Source organism: Daphnia pulicaria, chromosome 1 (assembly GCF_021234035.1).
Source record: "Daphnia pulicaria isolate SC F1-1A chromosome 1, SC_F0-13Bv2, whole genome shotgun sequence".
Lineage (NCBI taxonomy): Eukaryota > Metazoa > Arthropoda > Branchiopoda > Diplostraca > Daphniidae > Daphnia > Daphnia pulicaria.
The window spans coordinates 8,052,751-8,076,789 of NC_060913.1; the positions used below are offsets into that span (position 1 = coordinate 8,052,751).

At 38.4% G+C, this 24,039-nt stretch overlaps 4 protein-coding genes and 4 long non-coding RNA genes across 13 annotated transcripts; 5 read left to right on the plus strand and 3 right to left on the minus strand.

Annotated features, from left to right (window-relative positions):
• The first annotated feature begins 337 nt into the window (after window positions 1–337).
• On the plus strand, window positions 338–14,548 carry LOC124348106 (cullin-2-like). Of its 3 annotated transcripts, none has more exons than XM_046798501.1 (7): window positions 338–855; window positions 919–1,034; window positions 1,096–1,339; window positions 1,400–1,646; window positions 1,706–1,938; window positions 14,369–14,389; window positions 14,456–14,548. In XM_046798501.1, exons 1-6 carry the CDS (start codon window positions 521–523, stop codon window positions 14,379–14,381), a joined length of 1,188 nt encoding a protein of 395 aa, XP_046654457.1. In that variant the 5' UTR covers window positions 338–520; the 3' UTR covers window positions 14,382–14,389; window positions 14,456–14,548. The 3 variants fall into 3 exon arrangements, with proteins under 3 accessions (XP_046654457.1, XP_046654458.1, XP_046654459.1); XM_046798502.1 differs by having other exon boundaries at window positions 1,096–1,334; window positions 1,395–1,646; XM_046798503.1 differs by lacking the exons at window positions 14,369–14,389; window positions 14,456–14,548 and adding an exon at window positions 2,046–2,464 and having other exon boundaries at window positions 1,706–1,955.
• LOC124351111 lies at window positions 3,376–4,397 on the plus strand. Its single transcript, XR_006921379.1, has 2 exons — window positions 3,376–3,707; window positions 3,787–4,397. It is a non-coding gene; the product is annotated as an uncharacterized LOC124351111 (long non-coding RNA).
• Window positions 4,295–5,478, minus strand: LOC124348953 (complement C1q-like protein 3). The gene is made up of 3 exons (XM_046799375.1): window positions 5,278–5,478; window positions 4,951–5,149; window positions 4,295–4,860 (listed from the first exon to the last, which is right to left on the minus strand). The coding sequence occupies exons 1-3, from the start codon at window positions 5,398–5,400 to the stop codon at window positions 4,403–4,405; spliced, it is 780 nt and encodes a 259-aa protein (XP_046655331.1). The 5' UTR covers window positions 5,401–5,478; the 3' UTR covers window positions 4,295–4,402.
• Window positions 5,280–7,639, plus strand: LOC124350561. 2 transcript variants are annotated; one of them, XR_006921060.1, is made up of 7 exons: window positions 5,280–5,340; window positions 5,878–5,946; window positions 6,012–6,148; window positions 6,257–6,480; window positions 6,580–6,651; window positions 6,726–6,773; window positions 6,874–7,639. It is a non-coding gene; the product is annotated as an uncharacterized LOC124350561 (long non-coding RNA). The 2 variants fall into 2 exon arrangements; XR_006921061.1 differs by lacking the exon at window positions 5,878–5,946 and having other exon boundaries at window positions 5,282–5,340.
• On the plus strand, window positions 13,859–14,214 carry LOC124350961. The gene is made up of 2 exons (XR_006921308.1): window positions 13,859–14,062; window positions 14,123–14,214. It is a non-coding gene; the product is annotated as an uncharacterized LOC124350961 (long non-coding RNA).
• Window positions 14,549–15,871: 1,323 nt separating the features above from the next.
• On the plus strand, window positions 15,872–21,009 carry LOC124350616. Of its 3 annotated transcripts, XR_006921075.1 has the most exons (6): window positions 15,872–16,089; window positions 16,199–16,422; window positions 16,522–16,593; window positions 16,668–16,715; window positions 16,816–16,921; window positions 20,927–21,009. It is a non-coding gene; the product is annotated as an uncharacterized LOC124350616 (long non-coding RNA). The 3 variants fall into 3 exon arrangements; XR_006921076.1 differs by lacking the exons at window positions 16,816–16,921; window positions 20,927–21,009 and having other exon boundaries at window positions 16,486–16,593; window positions 16,668–16,808; XR_006921074.1 differs by lacking the exons at window positions 16,816–16,921; window positions 20,927–21,009 and having other exon boundaries at window positions 16,668–16,808.
• LOC124348346 lies at window positions 16,932–19,363 on the minus strand. Its single transcript, XM_046798531.1, has 5 exons — window positions 19,009–19,363; window positions 18,755–18,902; window positions 18,512–18,678; window positions 18,175–18,424; window positions 16,932–18,113 (listed from the first exon to the last, which is right to left on the minus strand). Exons 1-5 carry the CDS (start codon window positions 19,228–19,230, stop codon window positions 17,857–17,859), a joined length of 1,044 nt encoding a protein of 347 aa, XP_046654487.1. The 5' UTR covers window positions 19,231–19,363; the 3' UTR covers window positions 16,932–17,856.
• Window positions 19,867–23,795, minus strand: LOC124344824 (vascular endothelial growth factor receptor 1-like). Its single transcript, XM_046798251.1, has 15 exons — window positions 23,543–23,795; window positions 23,292–23,439; window positions 23,049–23,215; window positions 22,663–22,912; window positions 22,364–22,594; window positions 22,117–22,272; window positions 21,930–22,036; window positions 21,610–21,867; window positions 21,401–21,539; window positions 21,104–21,334; window positions 20,899–21,037; window positions 20,629–20,830; window positions 20,447–20,566; window positions 20,250–20,379; window positions 19,867–20,178 (listed from the first exon to the last, which is right to left on the minus strand). Exons 1-15 carry the CDS (start codon window positions 23,783–23,785, stop codon window positions 19,976–19,978), a joined length of 2,724 nt encoding a protein of 907 aa, XP_046654207.1. The 5' UTR covers window positions 23,786–23,795; the 3' UTR covers window positions 19,867–19,975.
• Window positions 23,796–24,039: the final 244 nt, after the last annotated feature.

The following is a 24,039-nucleotide window of genomic DNA, read 5'->3' on the forward strand; positions in this document are numbered from 1 at the left end:
TGAGGGACTCGCTAGACTTTGTGGTCCAGGCAGACACGGTGTAGTGTGGCCGGTAAAGGACTTGTTAAGATTTATGTCAGGAATAAAGACCGAGCTACTGAGTTATTGTATTTGTTTTCTATGCCCGAGTCCCCGTTTTCATAACACTATATATCTTTTACCTGATAGAGCGTGATAAAAAAGGTGGGGGGAGGCGAGATGTGAAAGTGAATGAGGCGAGGGAAAAACGAATAGTTGCTCTCTATTTGATGGTTCATTTTATTATCACTAGATGGCGTTTTTAATAGTTCATTTTATGATCGTTAGTTGGCTACACGGCGGGCGGTGTTAGAATCATAAGAATCGGATTTTGGGGTGATTCTAAGGTCTCGTGATTCTAGAGTGAAGAACAAGTAAAAGTAAATAGGCCTAAGGTCTTTTCATTGATATTTGGTAACATATTATCTGTAGTTAGTCATTGCACGATCGTTTGTTCGTTTCTATTGCACGATCAGTTTCGGTTTTCTCTTAACTGCACAAAATGGCTCTTGAACCGAAACGTGTAGACTTTGCCACAACTTGGTCTAATTTAGAGAAAACAGTTGAAGGTGTTGTTACTCTGGGCAAAAACTTTCCTCGTGATGTATGGTACAATGGATTCAGTGATGTGTTTTCCCTCTTCAAGGACAAACCAGAATCCGAGCAAGAGTCTTTCGCTAAAAAGTTATACCACGAAACCGAAAAGCTTCTAAAGGAGCATGTTGAATCTCTTTTCATCCAAGTGAATGGCGCCAGTGAAGAACAGCTTCTGACTGTGTATTACACACTTTGGCAGCAATTTAGCCAAGGAATTGACTGTTTGGACAATCTTTACTCGTAAGTTAGACATTTCTTTTCTCAAATGAAACAAGTAAATACATGCTTTTTATTCTAATACAGATACCCAAATACAAAATTCTTAAGGAAGCCAAAAATCACGGATGAAGAACTCCTTGCTTATTTCGAGGAGTCGGATTGTGAATTACCTGATCAAACGAGAGAAATAGGAGAATTAGGTATAAATCACTATCTGTAATATTTTGTTGTGCTGAATCGTTATCAAAACTTGCTTGCTAGGTTTGGATTTGTGGACGAGGTACATGATAGAGCCATTGAAAGTTCACTTGCTGAGGTTACTTTTGGGAGGCATACATTGTGACCGAACAGGACAATCGCCTTTGTACAATGAAAAGCCATCAACAATTAAGGGTGTGATTCGGTCATTGGTTTCAGTCAAAGAAAAAGAATACGTCAGGAAGATGCGACTTCATGAGGAAGTTTTTGAAAGGCCATTTCTGGAAGCCACTGGAGAATATTACGCGTATAAAAAAATTAATTAAAATGGTAAAAGTTGCATATTACATTTGTTTGTCAAATTTAGGCGAGAAGCTAGTCGCTTGTTACAGGAATGCACAATTTCCATGTACATGGAAAAAGTTTTGCAACGTCGAGACGAAGAAGATTTACGCAGTCGGAAATTCCTGCAACCAAGCTCTTCCAGTAAAGTTCGAAATGAATTCGAAAAGAGAATGATAGCAGATCACTTGGCGGCTATCCACAACGAGTGCCCAAAGATGCTGGAATTAAAGCAATATGAAGATCTTGGAAATGCGTACGAGCTATTGAAGGTGAGAGCTAATCTTAATGCCTTGTAGCATTAATATTAATTTTTTGAAAATTTGTTTAGTCGATTCCGGGAAGTTTGACTGTTCTAGTCTCGCACTTCAAGGAACACATCAAACAACAAGGATTGCGAACAGTGGCTAACCTGTCAGGAGACAACATGTCTGCCCAGTTTGTAGAGGCGGGCATGCTTAGGTTCCACTCCGAGTACAAAGAGATCACCAACACTGTTTTCAGTAATGATCAGCTATTTAGCAGCGCTCTAGATGAGGCCTTTGCTGCAGTCGTCAACCATCGCCCTAATTAACAACCTTGTAAGTCTTCAGAACTACTTGCCAGCGTTTTTACATTTTTTTTTTAATTTGGTTTTCCATTGCTACAATCGTTCGAATCATGAAATCTAGGAAGATTCTTCGCCACATCGACTTAATTCAGGAGGTGTTGAGCACAACCTAAACCCGATTCGTTCCTTCCATTAGCTTGATAAAAACGTGCATTGCGACACTGATTGAAAAGGAGTACCTGGAGCGGACCTCAAGTTTGATGTACGAATATAGCTATGTGGCGTAGAAAATGCTATCTCAATGTTAGTTCGCAATATCATTCTGTAATACTTTGGCGTAAAACTTTTTACAAATTGTTGAAAGGGAAACAGTTTCGAGATGGTCTTTTGGGTACTTCTCATTTATCGTACATGGATTACTTTTTTTATTTTATATTTTTCATCCGTTTTTTTCGTACTGCGTGCACTTAAAAATCTTACATGCACATTTCGAACATCGTTTAATGTGCAGTATTAGAAATACAAGACATTCAAAATTTAGATGTTGGCAATCACTGAAAAAATTTTTAAAAGATAAAATGGTCAGAAATATTTGGTTCAGAATTATTGAAGTTCACATTGTGAAAAAAAAAGGGTTGCTTAACAATACAGCAGCACCAGTTTGTTTATAACTTAACTTATAGCCAAAGTGAAAAGTGTCCAGTAAACAAAAAGGCTTCAAAAAATGCCTCGCAGTCCGCGTAAGTTATCCGTCGAGGATCCGTCGAGGGGTGCGGGTACGAGGGTGGGGGTGAATAATTATTCGGAACTCGTCTCAACATTTCTTCATTTCTTTATCATTCTTCCGACACCGTAAAATCATCGGACCAGAATCTTATCCAAATCTTTCTCCAAACCCTTTCAACATTCGCACGAGATTCCATGCTGCTTGCCAGGTTATAATCACAGTAATTGTATCTAGAAGCATTCAGAAGATACACGATGGGATCATATATTAAAGTAATTCAATTTTATTTCATTATCGTTCCGATTCAACATTCGTTCAGTCAATTCGCGCCGATCGTTATAGTGTGTAATATGGCCGCTTGGGGGTGAATTGCGTAACAATTACGACATTATGTTAACGCATTTCCAAATTGCTCAAACAGAAAACTATTTTTACATTTTTGTGTTCAATTTAAGAAAGTGGAAACAAATTTGTGTGTTTATTCACACGTTCATGTAAACCAGAACTAGTCTAATTGTCTAAATAAACTCTACAGTATTTGATAATAGGGCAACACCGCTTGTTATGGCAGTTAACTTCGTCTGCACTCTGCTTGCAAGTTGCAACTGCAAAGTGCGAGGTACGTACTCTTTTAACCTGACATTTTTCGTCTTAAAAATGGTCAGTAAATGTAAATAGCCAATAAATGTATATGTTTTCGTAGTGAATTTACAGGTAACAAATTATACTAGCAATTCCGTCGGATCATGTGGCCTGAAACTGCTGTAAATTTTCCCAAAATGTCGTACCTCGCTGCATGTGTCGGCTGTACGTTTCGTCAAATGCAGAAAAACTAAAGAACAATAAAAGGGATTACGTTGATCATGGCCATGATGTTGATCAACTTCTAACGGTTCCTTCAGTAGCCATGAAGATGGATTGTGGTCGAGTTTTGTTTACTGTGAATTGTGATGAATGACTTCATTAGTCATTAGTGGCCTATCGAATGATGGCATTAGTTATATTTCAGTTAAATTTTCTAAAAGTAGAAGGTGTTCCTTTTTCATTGATTGAGATGTCAGTTTCAGCGTTGTGAAATATTTTTAATAATTGGCAAGTAAGAACTAAATTTGTTTTTGTTTTAATAATTTTATAGTTGGATGACAGTCCAATGGAAGCCAAGGGAAGATTCCACTCCTGCCTTATCTGTGATCCAGTGTAATGAGGGCTGGTGGCAAGTCATCTTCCGAACTTTCCCAGTGCGGATGGACGGTCCGCCGTTCGAGCCAATCGTCACGATTTAAAACGGAGACAAGAAGCGAGTAAGTGTGATTTTATTTCATTTTAAGAATTTTCAATATTTCTTGACAGTTGAGGGCTAACAGCTGTATAATGATTCGTTGTAAAGGAAGTAAGGAAATTTGGGCTTTTATGGGTACATGATGATTTCGATCCAGTGGGTCGGCGTCGACTATTGTGTCCGTGGACACATGGCGCAGTGTTAACAGTACTTGCTATGATTGCTAAATGTAGTGAGGGGTTTTCAGTAATGACACCTTGGCAAAAAGCTGAGTTTAGTTTTTAAGTGACGTAAAATATTTTTCATTTTTATTACTCTATTACTATTGAAACATGAACGCATTTATTATTTATCAAAGAACCAGTTCCGTTTCCAACAATGTGTATTCGCAATGAATATACTTGCCGCTAAAAATGATAATGAATTAAAAGCAGGAATTGGTGGCCAATGCTGTTAGGTGTGTATCCCCCCACTAAGCAAAAATATCTTCTTCCATTAACATGCCAACGAAACTGGAATAGGGACCAAAACCGGGACCGATCCATTCGTGGATTTTTCCTAGTTTTAAATACAAACATATTTGGTCGCCTTTGCTCAACTGAAGAGTGGATTCGAGCGCGAAAGTCACGTAGTTGTTTGCACCGTAGGCCTGTCCGATTTTTTCCCAGTCGGACGATCTCCTGTTCCTGAACAGAAAATCGATTCGAACAGGAGTTGAACCATCGGAAAGCCCCGAATAAGCGAAAAAATATTTCCCCGTTCTAGGAGCCGTGAATATTCCCGTCGTAGGATTCATGGCATTTCCCACGTTGAGCCTCATCTGCTCGAAAGGAACGATTGTTTCGACATTGGCGTAGGTGGAAGTTCTTTGGGCGTAGAAGTAGACGGGGAAAGTTTTGACATCAACAAAGCCAATCCAGTTTTGGTAATCTGAAATTTAAAGAACAAAAAATCATCTATTGAATTGATATAATTATTTTTCTTGACGATTTTGGACGATAAGAAAGTAATTTTTTAAACCTGCGTCGCTGGGGTGTTTTTTGAAATCGCAGAAAACAGTTTCAATTGATTTCGCCCCTTGGACTAAATAAATCCCGTTGACACTTTGGCCCATAGTCTTGAGATCCCAACAGGATCTCGGTAGGGTGGATCCAACTTGTCTGAGACTTTGAGCTTTCAATTGATGAACTTGTTTTTCCAAATCTTGTTGTTTAATTATCTGAAAATTTATATCAAGCTGGGAATGAGTGAGATTGCGAAGAAAAAAAATTCTTTACGTAGATATAATTTTTGTCAATTTATGTAGTTGTATTTCTGATAAAATTAATTTTTTCTTCTATTACTCACGTAGTTGTTCCTGAGTTGTTCCAGTTGCGGTTGCTCCTCCAAATTTTGTTCAGCGGCCACTTGGTAAGTTGACCAACTGATCAAAACTAAGACGAAACTTAGGCGAATGGACATGCGAATCATTCTGATCGTGCCGATGTCAAACAAGTGATAGTTGTATCAAACTACCCTTCTATTTAAATAGGGTTCGTTACAGCTATAAGCAGTGTCGATTAAACAGTTGTATTAATGGTTGGTTGCGAGATGCCGTTGAGTTCTTTTGGCAGGTGCTTCGCACTTGAAAAAACACAACTCGTTGATGATTAATCACCGCTCTACAGCTATAACGTATTCGTATTCTTCACGCACTTTATTTATCTAGAATATTGGGGGTGACGTATGTAAACTGGGAAATTGTGTGTTCCCATGTTCGAAGGCGTGATCAAATATGCTTTGTTTAGTTTCTGGTCGGACTGCGCATTTGACCATGAAGCGCTGCAACAGCTGGGTGGTACACGAGTTCGAAAATAGTTACACACAGTTAGTTTGAACATGAGCGTGAGCCTGTGTTTGTCCAGCTAGAATATTCGTTCAAATAAAACCTTGATTATATTATTGCAGCTTTACATGGATTATACTAGGTGGACGCTAAATCGTACGTCACGGATTAGTTTCATATGCTCGTGACTGGTACGATTTCATTGACCTAATTTGAGATTTGCGTTGTATGCGATTTTCTACATTTTATTTCTTAGATGACTGTTCTATACCCTCATATGAACAACTCGCATTTCGCCAGCGACGATTTTAACCACAAGAGGGCCCTGTCACCCAATTGTCGCCGTATCCAATGGAAGCAACACGACAGTCGATTACATTGCACCGCAAAACGGTAAAAGTTTATCCACGAAAATCTTAGACGATCCACGATTAATTAATATTTATCAGTAATTTTAAATATTTAAGACATTTTTCTCATCTTTTTTCTCGTTTTTGCAAGCCGAAAGACCCAATCGCCAATCGCTTGGCAATTTTCAATTTTGTTAAAACGAAATTTTTCTAAAAGAACAAAGAAGGAATGGGCGCAAAAAAATCCATGATGGCCGACCATTTGCTTACCAGTCCTCCTTTTCTTAACAAATGTTTGTCAGTCGCCATGGAGATGGAGTGTGGTCGAGTTCTGCTGATTGAATTGTGTCGGACTTTATGTTCCTGTCATCTTCCGTGACTATAATTTTAGTGTTTCAATTACTTTGATTTATTTCGTGTTGACTCTCTTGTCGGTAGACGGTAATCACCTGCTTTCCTGTTGAAATTGACTAGATTATTAGAAGCCAGTTGAAGAGCAAAGCAGGGAAGAGTACATGCTCGTACGTCTTCTCAACTGTCCAACCGGTAAAATAAAGTGCATCCAAGTTTTATCTGTTGTAAGGATTACTTATTGTACGTTTGTGATCTTTCAATTTCAGTGTCATAAAATATTTGCAAACTTCTCTCTGCGATCAATGAAACGGAAAGTATTTGATAAGTTTCATATTGATATTTTTGTAACCTAACTAAAAATTTAATAATGATAACTATTGTAATGGAGCCTTGCTTTCTACTTTTTGTTAACAGGTTTCACCAGTTCAGTTCACCAGATCTTGGTGACTGGGACGGATGAAATCCCTAACCAATTTCCCCCCCTTCTGACAACAGATGTCAACACGTTGGAGCACAACAGGTAGGAAAAAAGTTAAAATATTTCAAGTATTGTGATGGAATGAGACATGTGATAGTTTGAAGTCGTCTGGTTACTGAGATAGGATTCAACTTATTAATGTGTAAATATGGGGGTTGGGTGTGTGGTCTACAGAGTGAAATCTCAAGCCTCTTTGATTATTATATAAAGTTAGATTTCTGATCACTATTCAATGTCCAGGTTTAAAAAATACTCTGTTTTAATCTTGTATTTTGATACCTGCCTGTTTGAATCTTCGGCGATAGTTGGGAGTCGAATGGCAGGCGTATTGACTATTTTTGTGGCGATCTATCCCCTTCGTTTTTTTGTGGGAACGATTCCGTGTAGAACGAGGAAATCCTTCGAGCAATACTTGGCCGAGAAACGATCACTTCGTCAGCACACGATTTAAATTTGCAAGCATAGTATACTTTCATGTATTAGGCTAATATTTTATTCCAATTTTTCGACAGTTTTTGTGATTAAAATGAAGCATAAGCGATAAGGGAAATTCGGAGGGTGTGGGAGGGTGGATTTCAAAGGTTTACTTGGATTTAACTTTAGTAACGAGTCAAAAGTATAAGGAAGAACCGAATATTCCAAATATTTCAATCTCGTTGCTGTAAATAGATTTGCCACTACTTTGTTCGTCGTTCAATAACGTAACAATTCTTAAAAATTTCAGACGGGAGTGGAATACCTCTAGTATTTGACTATTTCAGTTTCTTTTCCGGTCAGTTCAAATAATCGAAGCTGTTATTTGACTTGATGTAATTTTCCATCATTTCGGCCAATTTGGAGAAGGTTGGCCTCTCTTTCCGTTCCGCTTTCCAACAGTTTTCCATTATTTTCCCGAAAAAATTGGGTGAATATTCTGGTGGTGTCATTCGATAACCATTTGGAATTTCTCTCTTAAGTGCCCAGCCATTACCCATTCCTTACTTGGTAAATGGACCTTGATTATTAGTTGGCTGTGAATTCTTTTCACCGTTTGCTGGGAACCTAGCATTAAATTTTTCCATCCTCTTTTTCTTGGGGAGTAATATGACTGGACGATAAAAATTGTTATTGTCGTGATAGAACCATTTCGGCCTGTTTTTTTCCTGTCCATCTTTGTTAGAAGTAGTACAAATCAATGTAACGTTAGATCCTTCCACTGGGTCGTCAGGGGCTCCTATTCGTTCCAGTTCCATTCCTGGTTTTGCAATCGTCAATTATTTCGAGTTGAGAAGAAAATCGAATAATTAATCTGTTGCCTTCTACAACTAATGCAGCGCGTAAAACATCGGTGGCGTCTGTTTGATTCGTCGAGAAGAGCCATCTCCGAAATTCGCCAGATTTTCGACTAAAATGTTTGATGCTGACTCGTTTTCCGTTGACAAGAGGCAAATGTCCAACACAAAAATAATAGGTCGAGTCGAAAATTGTGGGGTCCTTCAATGTCAATCCTTTTTTAGGGTCGAAGGACCATCTCGAATTTTCAAACGACGACGAGGAATCCCAAACCTTTAAAAAGTAAATGAAACGAATGTTTTTTACCCTCATCTGACATCTGCCAAAGGCATTTTCTGGTGTCGAATCAGTGCGAAATACCTTAAAGTATTCATTTTGAAATTGGACTGTTGTTTCTCTCGTTTGCCGAAAAAGTGAGAGGCTGACGTTGGGATGAGTCACTTTACAAGGGAAAATAATGGGCTCTCCTGGTTTCCCGCCATAAAAGTGATCGTTATCGTCCTCCCTAAAAACCAACTTTTCGTGACCTGAGTGCGAACGATCAATTGAATCTTTTAGTAAAGATATATGACGTTCAAAGAATCAAAGAAAACTATTACGAACTGGAAACATAAACGTATCGATTTTCTATCCATTTCCCTTCACATTTGTAGAAACCCGTGTCATAGACTGTGGCGTTTTTTAAAGTTATCGTCGAGATCAGGTGCGTTTCATTCGTCAAAGTTGTTTCGTTAAAGCGTTTTATCCATCGCTATAAAGGTATTAGCAATCAAACACATTTCAAATGTGAACAGCAATTTTAGTGTACGTAGTTACGGCGATGTTATGTTATAAGATTTACTGCATATTTTGTTTTGTTACCTCCTTGAATGTGACGTGTCTGCGAGCCAATACGTAAAATAAAAGTCCCAGCAGCGGGATTTTCTGTTTTTTTTTAAAAACATTTTCAGCTTGAAAATGCACCCATGCCACCACTACACAAACGTAAAACGAAAAAGTTCGAACACTCGACTAAATATATATTTTTTTAAATTTGAATTTTCAATGCGCAAAGCCGCAAAGAATAATTAGCCAAAGTTGTTGTATGCCCGCTTGTCTGCTACGCATTAACATTTTCTGCTTTACTCAAATTATACTCGCACTTTACTTTTTTTTTTTCATTTCGCTAAAATTTGCCGGCGGTTTTAACTTTTAACCGATAAACTCTCGCTGCTTCTCTTTTATTTCTGGTGACAATAGCTGAGTGCGGATGTTTGTGGTTGGCAACCTTGCAAAGGATTTATTATCGGAAAATGGATATTTGATTACATGAAAATAATTTCATGGGAATCATATAACTTACTCTTTTTCATCTAAATTCACAAGTTCTAACAGATTTTTTTTTATTTTTAAATCTTTGGATTGAAATCTTATTGCTTGTTTAGTTTGGAATGTTGGATTGAGCGTTGTTGAAATCTTATTAATTAGCGTGAAATCGAGTCTTATAATTTTTGTTTTCCCTTTTTCTTCCAATCCTATATTTAGAAGTTTAGTTTCTTTAAACTTGTTCGTGACTGAATCTTTGTCGCGGGAGCGTTGCAGGACGACTGCGTGCTTCGCAATCTTTTCTAATGACCACCAGAATTCTCCGTCATTTTCACTTGCAGTTTTTAAGATTACGAAAAATTTTCCGAGTATAGCGATTTATTATCACCCATTTTTAAAACAAAAATTTTAACTGACGACTGTATAGATTTCAACGTTGGTTAGGTTTTGATTTGTCGAAGCGTTTATATTCTTATCCAATGCACAATTGTGCTGAATGCCTAGTCGAGGGAATTAGTTTGGATAAAAAGCAAAGCGCTTTGCTGAGTAGTTCAACCGAGTTGAACTACGTTTTACGGTTGTATCATGGTTCTAAATGATTGTTAATTGTTCTATAATTATTTGTAAATTTATATTTAAAAAAAAAGAAAAACTTCAACCACGAAGAACGTGAAGTCCTAACGATTAGATCCCCCGGCCCAATGGAAACGACTTAGAAATCGTTAGAAATCTAGACGGGCCCAAAGATCGACCCAAAGGAGCTTTGCTGATCAACCGACTAAATCTTTAGCATACTAAATATATAATATTGAATAATATGCTTCAGCCATGGAACATCGGAGTGCTAGCAGTACTAGCAGGTATCGTCCCATGGCCTCACCGTTAGGCATGCCCTCTATTGCGCTCAACAATAGAATCAATCACTTGTGTTAATAGGTTACGGTGGCTTATGGCTAACAAACTCGATGTGTGCCTGGTCCGAGATTCGAACCTTAGTCCCCTGGTATGGCAGCCTGTGTTGCTGACCATCAAACCACCGTTATCAATTATGATATTCATTTTTCTACGTTTTAATTGAAAAACTATTACTTAAATTGACAATGAGAATATTTTTTAAGGCACTAAGAATTAAATCGTAACGGAATTGAATTCTCAAATAAATTTGAAACATTGATTTAAAAATAAATTGCCGATGACTGTTATAATGTGCGTGAAACAAATGTTGCAATTATGCGGAATAGCAGATATCAGCAGCAGATTGCATTATGGCTGATGGCAAATTGGCAATTATATAGCATGAACGGTAACATGATTTGGTTTGATTTTCACTTAATTTTGCTATCTTGTTTTAAAAAAATTTAAATTTTAAAATTACCGGTCTTTAAAAAATTATTTTGCGCTTTTGTGTTTAAATTTATTTAAAGTAAAGCAAAGTGTTAATGTTATGTCGATTTCGCATTTCGGGTGTTAATTCCCTTTGCTCGAACAGTTTTTTTTTTTCTTCCGCCGGACAACGTGGAAACTAGAAACACGAAGTAGGTTAGCGATTCCAGCTAAATAACCTCCCGGGGCTACCGAAAAATGCGAAACCCAAAAAAGTTTTCCAGTTTTTAAATTCCTCCATTTTTCCGCTTCCGCCATTTAGAAAGACCCAGCCGACGTTATACATCTTCACCGTCACCTTCAGTCGTAGCTAGTCCATCAGAGAGGGCCGGAAGATCGCCGTTGGAAGGAATAGGCTGGCTCCAAGATCATTAAGTGTTTTTCCACAATCCGTCAGACCGATGTCAAAAAAACATCAAACCCAGAACGTTTATACTCAGTAGCACATTGTTTTGATAAACGAATGCCTCCGCCAAAATGTTTTATTTTGTATCGATGGATGGAAGCCAGTTCAAAACAAAAACTGATTTGTTATAGCGCTTGAAAAATAGGATGGTATAGGCCTACTGTTTTAGACTAATTCGTCGAATAAACAATCAAGTGAACAAATCTCCCGCTTCAGCAGGTTCATTTTTCGGTCGCTTCCAGCAGTGCGCATCTATATTAATCAAAAGACATTCAAATAAATAGAACTCCAAATCGGCAATGGGTATCTATATTAGCTGTAAATTTCTCAAATTTTTCTGACTTTCACCGTTTAGGTGAGGTACTTGGTAAACAATCAAACTAATGAATAAGCGAAACAATGTATTTTTTTAAAATGAAATTTATTGAAAGCAACTGACAGAACAGTGTCAAATCAATCAAAAGTAAAACTAAACACTGAAATTTTAATTTCCATATGGAATGTTCTGATTAATGTCGATGAAGAATGGCTTGCAGAGTGGGCGGAACCGTCGTCTGCATCATCGTCAAATGGAATGACACTTTAGTGCTGTAGGTCTCGAGTAGCCAAGCAGCTCAGAGGCAGTGGTAAAGCACAGCCGATGAGGAATTGGAGGTTTGGATCGGGATCGCCCTGACTGGCAAGTTGGTTTTGCCATTCCTGAAACAGCATCAAGGGTGTCGAGCCGCTCACGTCCGATTGGTATATTTCGGCGCCGTATTCTATCAGCAGATTAGACTGAGCGAGATTGCCACGATTCATGGCCAGTAAGTGGAGGGGAGTCGCTCCGTTGAGGTCAGCTGCGTTAGGATCGGCTCCGAGTCTAAGGATCATCTGGATGATGGACAGCGTCCATTCTTCGTCCGGTTCACTAACCTCATTGTCTTCTTCACGATAATCTCTGATGAGTTCAAACTTCACTACGTCACTTTCGTCCTCAGACATGTCATCTCCGATTTCTTTATCGCCGCGTGACAGACATTCGTCACTCTCGCTGTCCATTTGTTGGTGAATTGCAGCGAACGTATGCTCAATACTCTTCAGATGGCAAAGCGTTTGTAGGAAATTGTGATTGGCGTTTCCCCATCTCTGATCTTTCAGTAAGAATTCATGAAAACTTCGCTTGAACTCTGTGCGATCCCCATCACTCCATTGCGGCATCAGCTCACTGGACCAAAAAATCAATTGCACTAAGACACTTGCCAGACCGAGCAGAGTGCTCCGGTCAATATTGCGTAGTTGGCGATTCCCTTGCAGATAGGACATGTAGTGACTGGTGAAATTGAACATTGCCATGAAACTGGCAAACGAAAACTCCTCTTGTCCCGGCCTTTCTTGTAGATTGATGAGGCTCGTCTCAATAATGTCAAGGGCCCAGTTGATGATTTGACTTGTCTTGAAACCCTTCCAGTGTTCAAGTGCTTGTGATTGCTGTAGGACGTACATCAACATGTGTATGGCGCGGCCGCTCTGCCCTTGGCGGAAGGAACAAATAGATGCCCAATGGCACAAGAAGGCGAGGTTGAATATGTGTGGACCAGGATGGACCTTGTCCAGGACTCGCTGGCTGACCAAAACTGCTTGGGTGAAGAGCTCGAGCCTAGACAGATGCTCCAGTTGTTCTATCGTGACTGCAAACTCGTTTGGCATAACATCCGCTTCATCATGGACCGTCGATTGGCGAAGATGCAGGGCTGCCCTCCAGTACATGAGGCCGTTTTGCGGGGCTGGATGCGTTTCGTAAAAGTAAAAATTGACTGCGCCCATCAGTTCCAGAATGTTGATCTTCTCCTGTCGGCCGTTGGGACTGGAGACGATAGACTCGATGATCATTTGGGTGGTTTGCTGACCGGCTCGCACTTCAATGGAAAGGAGATAAATGGAAATGTCTAATTCTCCGCAAACGATAGCCGCGTACAGCGCTGGAACGTCCAGGTATGTGACACCATTCAAAATCATCCGTCCAATTTGCCCGATGGGAACGTCCAGTTTGCCGACCAAGAATTTGACCATGTCCAAATTTCCTCCCTGGATGGCCACCAGAAGAGGGGTCTGTCCTTGTTCATTGTACGAATTTGACAATTCGGTAGTCACTGCCTTTCCGTGGATGTTGAGAGTTCGAATCAAATCCTCCCTGGAGCCTCTGGTTACCGATCCAAAAAATTCCTCGCAGTCCGCATAAGTCATCATTCTCGGCACCATATCATCATTCGCACGAGATTCCATTTTTCTTGCAGATTTTAATCTCAGTAATTTTATCTAGAAGGCGTAGAAGCATACAGATGGTGTACGATGGCATCATATGCAGTGGCGATCCCTTATATGTGAAAAGAAGGGCAAATCTTTGTTTGCAAGTCGACATTCTCCTACAATTCCAACTGTATCTCGAAATTGTGTCAACCAATTAACTTGATTTTTTTTGTAATGATTGCGTTTGAATTATTCGAATGTTAATCAGTTGTTTTATTCAAGGCAAAGTTATACCATTTTATTTGATTATCATTTCGATTCAACATTCGTCTAGTCTCTAGTCAATTCGCGCCGATCGTTATAGTGTGTAATATGGCCGCTTGGGGGTAAGTTTGTGCAACTATTACGACATTGTGAAAACTGGAATTTTGCATTTCGAAACGCCATGGCCAATAGCACCTACCGTATCAAATCAAATCAAATGCATTTCGAAATTGCTCAAAGTTAACGATAAGCGATAGCTATTGAAGGTGAGAGCTAATCTTAATGCCTTGTAGCATAAATTTTAATTTTTTAGAAAATTTGTTTAGTCGATTCCGGGAAGTTTGACTGTTCTAGTCTCGCACTTCAAGGAACACATCAAACAAGAAGGATTGCGAACAGTGGCTAACCTGTCAGGAGACAACATGTCTGCCCAGTTTGTAGAGGCGGGCATGCTTAGGTTCCACTCCGAGTGCAAAGAGATCACCGATACTGTTTTCAGTAATGATCAGCTATTTAGCAGTGCTCTAGATGAGGCCTGTGCTGCAGTCGCCACCCATCGCCCTAATTATTAACCCTAATTATTAAACAACCTTGTAAGTCTTCAGAACTACTTGCCAGCGTTTTTACATTTTTTTTAAATTTTAATTAATTAAATCTAGGAAGATTCTTCGCCACATCGACTTAATTCAGGAGGTGTTGAGCCAGATCTAAACCCGATTCGCTCCTTCTATTAGCTTGATAAAAACGTGCATTGCGACACTGATTGAAAAGGAGTACCTGGAGCGGACCTCAAGTTTGATGTACGAATATAGCTATAATGTGGCGTAAAAAATGCAATCTCAATGTTAGTTCGCAATATCATTCTGTAATACTTTGGCGTTTAAACTTTTAAAATTGTTGAAAGGAAAACAGTTTCAAGATGGTTTTTACATTTTTGTGTTCAATTTAAGAAAGTGGAAACAAATTTGTGTGTTTATTCACACGTTCATGTAAACCAGAACTAGTCTAATTGTCTAAATAAACTCTACAGTATTTGATAATAGGGCAACACCGCTTGTTATGGCAGTTAACTTCGTCTGCACTCTGCTTGCAAGTTGCAACTGCAAAGTGCGAGGTATTCAGGTACGTACTCTTTTACAGTACCTGACATTTTTCGTCTTAAAAATGGTCAGTAAATGTAATAGGCCAATAAATGTGTATGTTTTCGTAGTGAATTTACAGGTAACAAATTATACTAGGCAATTCCGTCGGATCAGGGATCATGTGGCCTGAAACTGCTGTAAATTTTCCAAAAATGTCGTATCTCGCTGCATGTGCCGGCTGTACGTTTCCTCAAATGCAGAAAAACTTCAGAACAATAAAAGGGATTATGTTGATCAGGGCCATGATGTTGATCAACTTCTAACGGTTCCTTCAGTAGCAATGAAGATGGAGTGTGGTCGAATTTGTTGGTGTGGTTGTATTGTTTCAGTGAATAGTGATAATGAATTCATTAGTCATTAGTGGCCTATCAAATGATGGCATTAGTTATATTTCAGTTAAATTTTCTAAAAGTATAAGGTGTTCCTTTTTCATTGATTGAGATGTCAGTTTCAGCGTTGTGAAATATTTTTAATAATTGGCAAGTAAGAACTAAATTTGTTTTTGTTTTAATAATTTTATAGTTGGATGACAGTCCAATGGAAGCCAAGGGAAGATTCCACTCCTGCCTTATCTGTGATCCAGTGTAATGAGGGCTGGTGGCAAGTCATCTTCCGAACTTTCCCAGTGCGGATGGACGGTCCGCCGTTCGAGCCAATCGTCACGATTTAAAACGGAGACAAGAAGCGAGTAAGTGTGATTTTATTTCATTTTAAGAATTTTCAATATTTCTTGACAGTTGAGGGCTAACAGCTGTATAATGATTCGTTGTAAAGGAAGTAAGGAAATGTGAGCACATGATGATTTCAATCCAGTGGGTCGACGTCGACTGTTGTGTCCGTGGACACATGGCGCAGTGTTAACAGGACTTGCTATGATTGCTTGATTATACTAGGTGGACGCTAAATCGTACGTCACGGCGATTTAGCGTTTCATATGCTCGTGACTGGTACGATTTCATTGACCTAATTTGAGATTTGCGTTGTATGCCATTTTCTACATTTTATTTCTTGCATGACTTGGTTTTTTACCCTCATGTGAACAACTCGCATTTCACCAGCGACGATTTTAACCACAAGAGGGCCCTGTCACCCAATTGTCGCCGTATCCAATGGAAGCAACACGACAGTCGATTACATTGCACCGCAAAACGGTAAAAGTTTATCCACGAAAATCTTAGACGATCCACGATTAATTAATATTTATCAGTAATTTTTAATATGTAAGACATTTATCTCATCTTTTTTTCTCGTTTTTGCAAGCCGAAAGACCCAATCGCCAATCGCTTGGCAATTTTCAATTTTGTTAAAACGAAATTTTTCTAAAAGAACAAAGAAGGAATGGGCGCAAAAAAATCCATGATGGCCGACCATTTGCTTACCAGTCCTCCTTTTCTTAACAAATGTTTGTCAGTCGCCATGGAGATGGAGTGTGGTCGAGTTCTGCTGATTGAATTGTGTCGGACTTTATGTTCCTGTCATCTTCCGTGACTATAATTTTAGTGTTTCAATTACTTTGATTTATTTCGTGTTGACTCTCTTGTCGGTAGACGGTAATCACCTGCTTTCCTGTTGAAATTGACTAGATTATTAGAAGCCAGTTGAAGAGCAAAGCAGGGAAGAGTACATGCTCGTACGTCTTCTCAACTGTCCAACCGGTAAAATAAAGTGCATCCAAGTTTTATCTGTTGTAAGGATTACTTATTGTACGTTTGTGATCTTTCAATTTCAGTGTCATAAAATATTTGCAAACTTCTCTCTGCGATCAATGAAACGGAAAGTATTTGATAAGTTTCATATTGATATTTTTGTAACCTAACTAAAAATTTAATAATGATAACTATTGTAATGGAGCCTTGCTTTCTACTTTTTGTTAACAGGTTTCACCAGTTCAGTTCACCAGATCTTGGTGACTGGGACGGATGAAATCCCTAACCAATTTCCCCCCCTTCTGACAACAGATGTCAACACGTTGGAGCACAACAGGTAGGAAAAAAGTTAAAATATTTCAAGTATTGTGATGGAATGAGACATGTGATAGTTTGAAGTCGTCTGGTTACTGAGATAGGATTCAACTTATTAATGTGTAAATATGGGGGTTGGGTGTGTGGTCTACAGAGTGAAATCTCAAGCCTCTTTGATTATTATATAAAGTTAGATTTCTGATCACTATTCAATGTCCAGGTTTAAAAAATACTCTGTTTTAATCTTGTATTTTGATACCTGCCTGTTTGAATCTTCGGCGATAGTTGGGAGTCGAATGGCAGGCGTATTGACTATTTTTGTGGCGATCTATCCCCTTCGTTTTTTTGTGGGAACGATTCCGTGTAGAACGAGGAAATCCTTCGAGCAATACTTGGCCGAGAAACGATCACTTCGTCAGCACACGATTTAAATTTGCAAGCATAGTATACTTTCATGTATTAGGCTAATATTTTATTCCAATTTTTCGACAGTTTTTGTGATTAAAATGAAGCATAAGCGATAAGGGAAATTCGGAGGGTGTGGGAGGGTGGATTTCAAAGGTTTACTTGGATTTAACTTTAGTAACGAGTCAAAAGTATAAGGAAGAACCGAATATTCCAAATATTTCAATCTCGTTGCTGTAAATAGATTTGCCACTACTTTGTTCGTCGTTCAATAACGTAACAATTCTTAAAAATTTCAGACGGGAGTGGAATACCTCTAGTATTTGACTATTTCAGTTTCTTTTCCGGTCAGTTCAAATAATCGAAGCTGTTATTTGACTTGATGTAATTTTCCATCATTTCGGCCAATTTGGAGAAGGTTGGCCTCTCTTTCCGTTCCGCTTTCCAACAGTTTTCCATTATTTTCCCGAAAAAATTGGGTGAATATTCTGGTGGTGTCATTCGATAACCATTTGGAATTTCTCTCTTAAGTGCCCAGCCATTACCCATTCCTTACTTGGTAAATGGACCTTGATTATTAGTTGGCTGTGAATTCTTTTCACCGTTTGCTGGGAACCTAGCATTAAATTTTTCCATCCTCTTTTTCTTGGGGAGTAATATGACTGGACGATAAAAATTGTTATTGTCGTGATAGAACCATTTCGGCCTGTTTTTTTCCTGTCCATCTTTGTTAGAAGTAGTACAAATCAATGTAACGTTAGATCCTTCCACTGGGTCGTCAGGGGCTCCTATTCGTTCCAGTTCCATTCCTGGTTTTGCAATCGTCAATTATTTCGAGTTGAGAGGAAAATCGAATAATTAATCTGTTGCCTTCTACAACTAATGCAGCGCGTAAAACATCGGTGGCGTCTGTTTGATTCGTCGAGAAGAGCCATCTCCGAAATTCGCCAGATTTTCGACTAAAATGTTTGATGCTGACTCGTTTTCCGTTGACAAGAGGCAAATGTCCAACACAAAAATAATAGGTCGAGTCGAAAATTGTGGGGTCCTTCAATGTCAATCCTTTTTTAGGGTCGAAGGACCATCTCGAATTTTCAAACGACGACGAGGAATCCCAAACCTTTAAAAAGTAAATGAAACGAATGTTTTTTACCCTCATCTGACATCTGCCAAAGGCATTTTCTGGTGTCGAATCAGTGCGAAATACCTTAAAGTATTCATTTTGAAATTGGACTGTTGTTTCTCTCGTTTGCCGAAAAAGTGAGAGGCTGACGTTGGGATGAGTCACTTTACAAGGGAAAATAATGGGCTCTCCTGGTTTCCCGCCATAAAAGTGATCGTTATCGTCCTCCCTAAAAACCAACTTTTCGTGACCTGAGTGCGAACGATCAATTGAATCTTTTAGTAAAGATATATGACGTTCAAAGAATCAAAGAAAACTATTACGAACTGGAAACATAAACGTATCGATTTTCTATCCCTTTCCCTTCACATTTGTAGAAACCCGTGTCATAGACTGTGGCGTTTTTTAAAGTCATCGTCGAGATCAGGTGCGTTTCATTCGTGAAAGTTGTTTCGTTAAAGCGTTTTATCCATCGCTATAAAGGTATTAGCAATCAAACACATTTCAAATGTGAACAGCAATTTTAGTGTAGTTACGGCGATGTTATGTCATAGATTTACTATACATATTTTGTTTGTTACCTCCTTGAATGTGACGTGTCTGGGAACTGTCCATTTTATTTGATCATCTGATCGATTTAACTTTTCGACGCATTCAAGTGTTAGGGTTGAGCCGGCTTCAATCACCAGATCTTCCTTTTGTATTTTTGGGAACATTTGGACTTGATCGGTTTGAATAACTTGAGTGGCCAATACGTAAAATAAAAGTCCCAGCAGCGCGATTATCTGTTTTTTTGAAAACATTTTCAGCTTGAAAATGCCCCCATGCCCCCACTACACAAACGTAAAACGAAAAAGTTCGACACTCGACTATATATATTTTTTAAATTCGAATTTTCAATGCGCAAAGAATAGCCCAACTTGTTGTATGCGCTCTTGTCTGCTACGCACTAACATTTTCTGCTTTACACAAATTTTACTCGCTCTTTTTTTTTTCATTTTGCTATTTTTATCCGATAGTTTTAACTGATAAACTCTCGCTGCTTCGTGCTTCCTTTTTATTTCTGGTGACAATAGCTGAGTGCGGATGTTTGTGGTTGGCAACCTTGCAAAGGATTTATTATCAGAAAAGGGAAATTTGATTAGGATAAGCGAAAATTTGAAAACAATTTCATGGGAATCACAACTTAGTCTTTTTCACATCTAAATTAATTCCCACTTTATTTTTTAAATTTTTGGATTGAAATCTTATTGCTTGTTTATGTTGGAATGTTGGATCGAGCTTTATTGAAATCTTTTAGCGTGAAATAGAGCCTTATAATTTGAACCTCTTCAAATTTCCCTTATATAGCCTATAGGCTATTATTAGGAAATTAAAAGAAACCACAACAGTATACTGTTGTGGTTTCCTTCTAATTTGTTTTGGCCAATAACGTAACATTAATTTAACGATGTATTGGGAAAAACGATTGGATGAAATAGACACACGCTCATTTTTCCCAAATGATATCTTGGTTAAACGTTCTTTTTCTCTGTATTCTGGGAATTCTCAGTCTAAATAATCTAAACTGAAATTAAATTTGATGTACGTTTCTATCATATCAACCAGTTGGAGGAAAGTTGGTCTTTCTTTTGGCTTTTTTTGCCAACAGTTTTTCATTATTTGATCGAAAAAAATGGGCGAATATTCCGGTTTTTTCATTCGGTATCCATTTTGAATTTCTTTTACGAGTGCCCAGCCATTCTCCATTCCTGAAAAATAGAGTCAGAAATAGAATCAGTTGAATTGGACAAAGGCATAGTCAGTTTATTCATTTTCTCACCTGGATATGGGTCTTGGCCGAGGGAAAATATTTCCCACAAGAGAATTCCGTAGGACCAGACATCTGATTGGCTGGAAAAGATTTTATCCATCAGGGATTCGATGGCCATCCATTTGACTGGTAATAACTCCTATATTATCAAGCCAGACAAAAAGGAGTCCATTTATCGCAAGAATGTTTTATTTCTTCTTCCTTACTTCTCCCTTTTTCTCGTAATCATAGTCCTTCATTTGTCTGGCCATTCCGAAATCGGCCACTTTGACAACTCCGTGATTGGCCAAAAGAACATTGCGGGCGGCCAAATCGCCGTGCAGAACCTGTGAGGGAACTGAAAGATAGTAACATTTTGTTGTAGCAATTTTAGTATAAAGCGTTTCACCTTTTTGCTTGCTAGAAATTCCATCCCTCGTGCAACTTGCAATGACCAGGATATCAAGTCGCTCGTTTTAATTATTTGATTCAAATTTGCGTCCGAATTCATTTCTTGGGTGTTAAACTGCCGTTGAAATTCCGAGTTTTTATTGACCAATTCCTTTGCATTACAAATGGGATGTACTGTAATATCATAAGTAACTTGTTGACTGGTTAATTTTGAAAAATGTGATGATTATTAGTCGAAATCATTAACCGTTTTATTTCTATTTATTACTTAGCCTTTTTTTCCATTTCTTTCTCAGGTGTCAAAATACCAAAAGCGTCCAGCTGATTGATGAATTTACCTCGATGTTTTATCAAATGTGATTTTATATTGCCAAATCGACAGAACTCGATTATTACCAGAACTTCTGCTACAATTGAAAGAACAAAATGGGTCAATATTCGATTTATATTTTTGTCTTTCTCTCCGATTTTACCATTGGCGATTGTTTTGGTGCAGGCCCCCATTAAATTAACGACATTTAGGTGAGGCCCCAAATAAATCAGAATTTTTAATTCTCTGATGAGGGCGTCAAGTGTGTCATGAGATTTCGCATTAGGTTTGATCATTTTGACAGCCACTGTTGTCACTGTTTCATCCGAGTCTTTGATGCCCACGGTCTCGGCTTTGAGAACTCGACCGAAACAACCTGATCCGAGTTCTTCACCTTTTAATTTAATTCCTGGTTAAATTTTGCTCGCTAAAATTTAATCATCAAATGTGAACAACCAACCGAGTCTGAGCCGCTTCTTTGGAAATTCCCATTTCTTATCGTAGGGCAGGAATTCCGATTGATAATCCATTGGAACATCCGGATCGATTTTGTCTAGATCTCCATTCATTTTTTTCTCCAGCACATCTTCCAGTTTTTTCTTTGAAATGATTCGAGTTGTAGTGAAAGGAATAATAATATCTAGTATTTTCAGTCAATTGATTTCTTACCTTGTCAAAGTAAAATTTAATGCCGATTCCCATTCCGATTGCAAATAATCCAATTAAAAATGCAGCTACTACGATTAATGTATTTCCTCTTTCGAGAGAAGATTGGACGATGAAGTTTCTTTGTCTGGCCTCTCCTCTGCTATTATTCCATCGACACACGTAGGTTCCTCTTTCCAGTCTTTCGTTACCGTTTCCTTGAAGAGTCAAAACAGATGTAGATTTGTTTTCGAAAATGTTGTCCATGTATTGTTTGCCGTCCTAGATGTCAATTAGGGATTATCAATAAAATTGGCAATTTTTAGTAATTAGGAAAGTTTCACCTTGAGCCATTGAACAGGAACATGTTGCGACAATCGGTTGCAACTCAAATTCTGTGCGACCTCTTTTTCTAGGGTAATAATATTATTCTCTGGGTCGTTGTTTATTTCTATGAAATGCGAATGGATTTGTGATTGAAATATATACCCAGTGAAGTATATTATTGAGCAGACACTTTTACGGCCTTACCTTTAACAGCAAAAGAAATGTCTTCATCTTTAAACAATCGTTCATTGCTGATTTTGCATTTGAATTTCGTGTAGGGAGTATTTAGGGTTACGTTATGCAGATGTAATTGACTTTTGGAGAAGAAATGAAATTTGCTTTCCGTCTTTATTTGAATATCTGCACATCATTTGATGTGATGTAACACGTAGAATGTCAAACAAAAGATAATTTTCCTTTTTTCTATGATGAAACTATTATTGTGTCCTACCATTTTTCCGTTGCTGGAACAAAGTTTCCGATTCTTCTTTCTCTGAAAACTTCATCAAGTTATTCGTGCTGTTACTTTCCTCTGGGTAGTGGAATAGGGAATAATTATCATTGACATGATAGAACCACATCGGGCGATTAGACATGGCATCGTAGGCAGTGCTGCAAATTAATGTAACGTCGGATCCTTCCACTGGGTCGGCAGGTGCTCCCGTTCTTTCCAGTTCTATTCCTAAAATAGTTTTGCAAATCGTAAATTATTCCGAGTACATAAGAGAAAACATTATAGTTGTATATTGCCTTGGACAATTACAGGCAAGCGCGTTATGTCGGTTTCGTTGATTGCATCCAGTGGCAACAACCAGCTCCGAAATTCTTCAGTGTCATCGTCATACTTAATAATATTGACGCGTTTTTTCCCATTCCAGCTGGGCAAATGGCCGACAAAATAATAATATGCCGAGTCGAAAACCTGTGGACTCCTTAACTCCAGTCCCCATTTAGAGTCGAATGAAAATCTTGTATTGTCAAGTGACGACGAATCGAATATCTTTTAAAAACAAAAGACGATATTCAAATGATTATTCTTTTGCGTTTGTTGATTTTTAACCTCGGAACTTTTCTTCCATCAACTTTCATCCGACACCTTGAAATTTTTTTCTTTTTAAAAATATTTTGTGAAATATCTTGACAAATTCCTGTTGGAATTCGACTCCTAATTCATTGGTTTGTCGAAAAACTGAAATGCTGACGTTGGGATGTGTCGTTTTCAAAGGAATCCGGATAGATTCCCTTTCTTTGGGGACGGTCAAGTTATTATGTTGTATGTCCATAAAAACAAGTTTTTCGTGACCTTTGGTTACAAACAAAAATGATGCAATCAATCATATTTCCGAGAAGAGTGAAGAAAACTAATGATAATAACCAACTGAAAACGTAAACGTAGCGATTTGCCGCCCCTTTCCTTTGACAGTTGTAGAATCCCGTGTCGATGGGTGTGGCATTTGTCAACGTCATCGTCGAAATCAGGTCCGTTTCATTCCTAAAAGTTGTTATTTTCACTCGTTTGGCCGATCTCTGCAAGGTATAGTGAACAACGCACGTGAAATAATGAAGCGGTTTCCAATAAGACACACGTGTCGATATGACATCAAATGAATAACTACAATTTTGTTGTTACTTCTTTTCTTTGGGTGATTCGGGGAATGATCCATCTTATTTTATTTTTTGAAAGGTGCAATTCTTCGACGCAAGTGAGTAGTAGGGTTGAGCCGGCTTGAATGATGTGTTGCCCAATCCCGTATTGGTCCTTTTCCCCTTCCGGAAATATTTGGATTTGATCAGTTTGAACGATTTGATTTTCCAACAAGGCAAATAAAAGTCCCAGCAATGCTGCTGCCAATGCCCGTTTCGTTAAAAACATTGCAACGTCCGAAAACGAACGGCATCCGAAAATGTCGTCCGTTCAATGGATTTCAGACCAACAAGACTCAGACTTGACTGAGATCAATCTTTTCACGTCGTTCATTGTCATGCATCGAGTCCCTATGCGAGAAAAGGATGTCTGTGTGGTTTGACATCCCACACAACAGATTTGATACAAGATCTGATTATCTGAAGGCGGAAATTCGTTTCGGCTAAAAAAGATAAGCGACAATTTGAAAGTTGACTTGCTGT

Bases quoted from the DNA above. Each gene is read 5' to 3' on its own strand.
- LOC124348106 (XM_046798501.1), top strand. From the start codon at position 521: ATGGCTCTTGAACCGAAACGTGTAGACTTTGCCACAACTTGGTCTAAT. The intron at 1,035-1,095 runs GTATAAATCACT...CTTGCTTGCTAG, and splicing joins GAGAGAAATAGGAGAATTAG to GTTTGGATTTGTGGACGAGG. The intron at 1,340-1,399 runs GTATAAAAAAAT...TGTCAAATTTAG, and splicing joins GCCACTGGAGAATATTACGC to GCGAGAAGCTAGTCGCTTGT.
- LOC124348953 (XM_046799375.1), bottom strand. From the start codon at position 5,400: ATGATTCGCATGTCCATTCGCCTAAGTTTCGTCTTAGTTTTGATCAGT. The intron at 5,150-5,277 runs GTGAGTAATAGA...ATAAATTTTCAG, and splicing joins AACAACTCAGGAACAACTAC to ATAATTAAACAACAAGATTT. The intron at 4,861-4,950 runs GTTTAAAAAATT...TTTAAATTTCAG, and splicing joins AAAACACCCCAGCGACGCAG to ATTACCAAAACTGGATTGGC.
- LOC124348346 (XM_046798531.1), bottom strand. From the start codon at position 19,230: ATGTTTTCAAAAAAACAGATAATCGCGCTGCTGGGACTTTTATTTTAC. The intron at 18,679-18,754 runs GTTCGTAATAGT...GTTCGCACTCAG, and splicing joins TCGATACGTTTATGTTTCCA to GTCACGAAAAGTTGGTTTTT. The intron at 18,114-18,174 runs GCAACAGATTAA...TTGCAAAACCAG, and splicing joins CGCTGCATTAGTTGTAGAAG to GAATGGAACTGGAACGAATA.
- LOC124344824 (XM_046798251.1), bottom strand. From the start codon at position 23,785: ATGTTTTTAACGAAACGGGCATTGGCAGCAGCATTGCTGGGACTTTTA. The intron at 22,913-23,048 runs ATATTTCACAAA...TGTTTTTAAAAG, and splicing joins TCCAACAGGAATTTGTCAAG to ATATTCGATTCGTCGTCACT. The intron at 22,037-22,116 runs GTAAGGCCGTAA...CGCATTTCATAG, and splicing joins CATTTCTTTTGCTGTTAAAG to AAATAAACAACGACCCAGAG.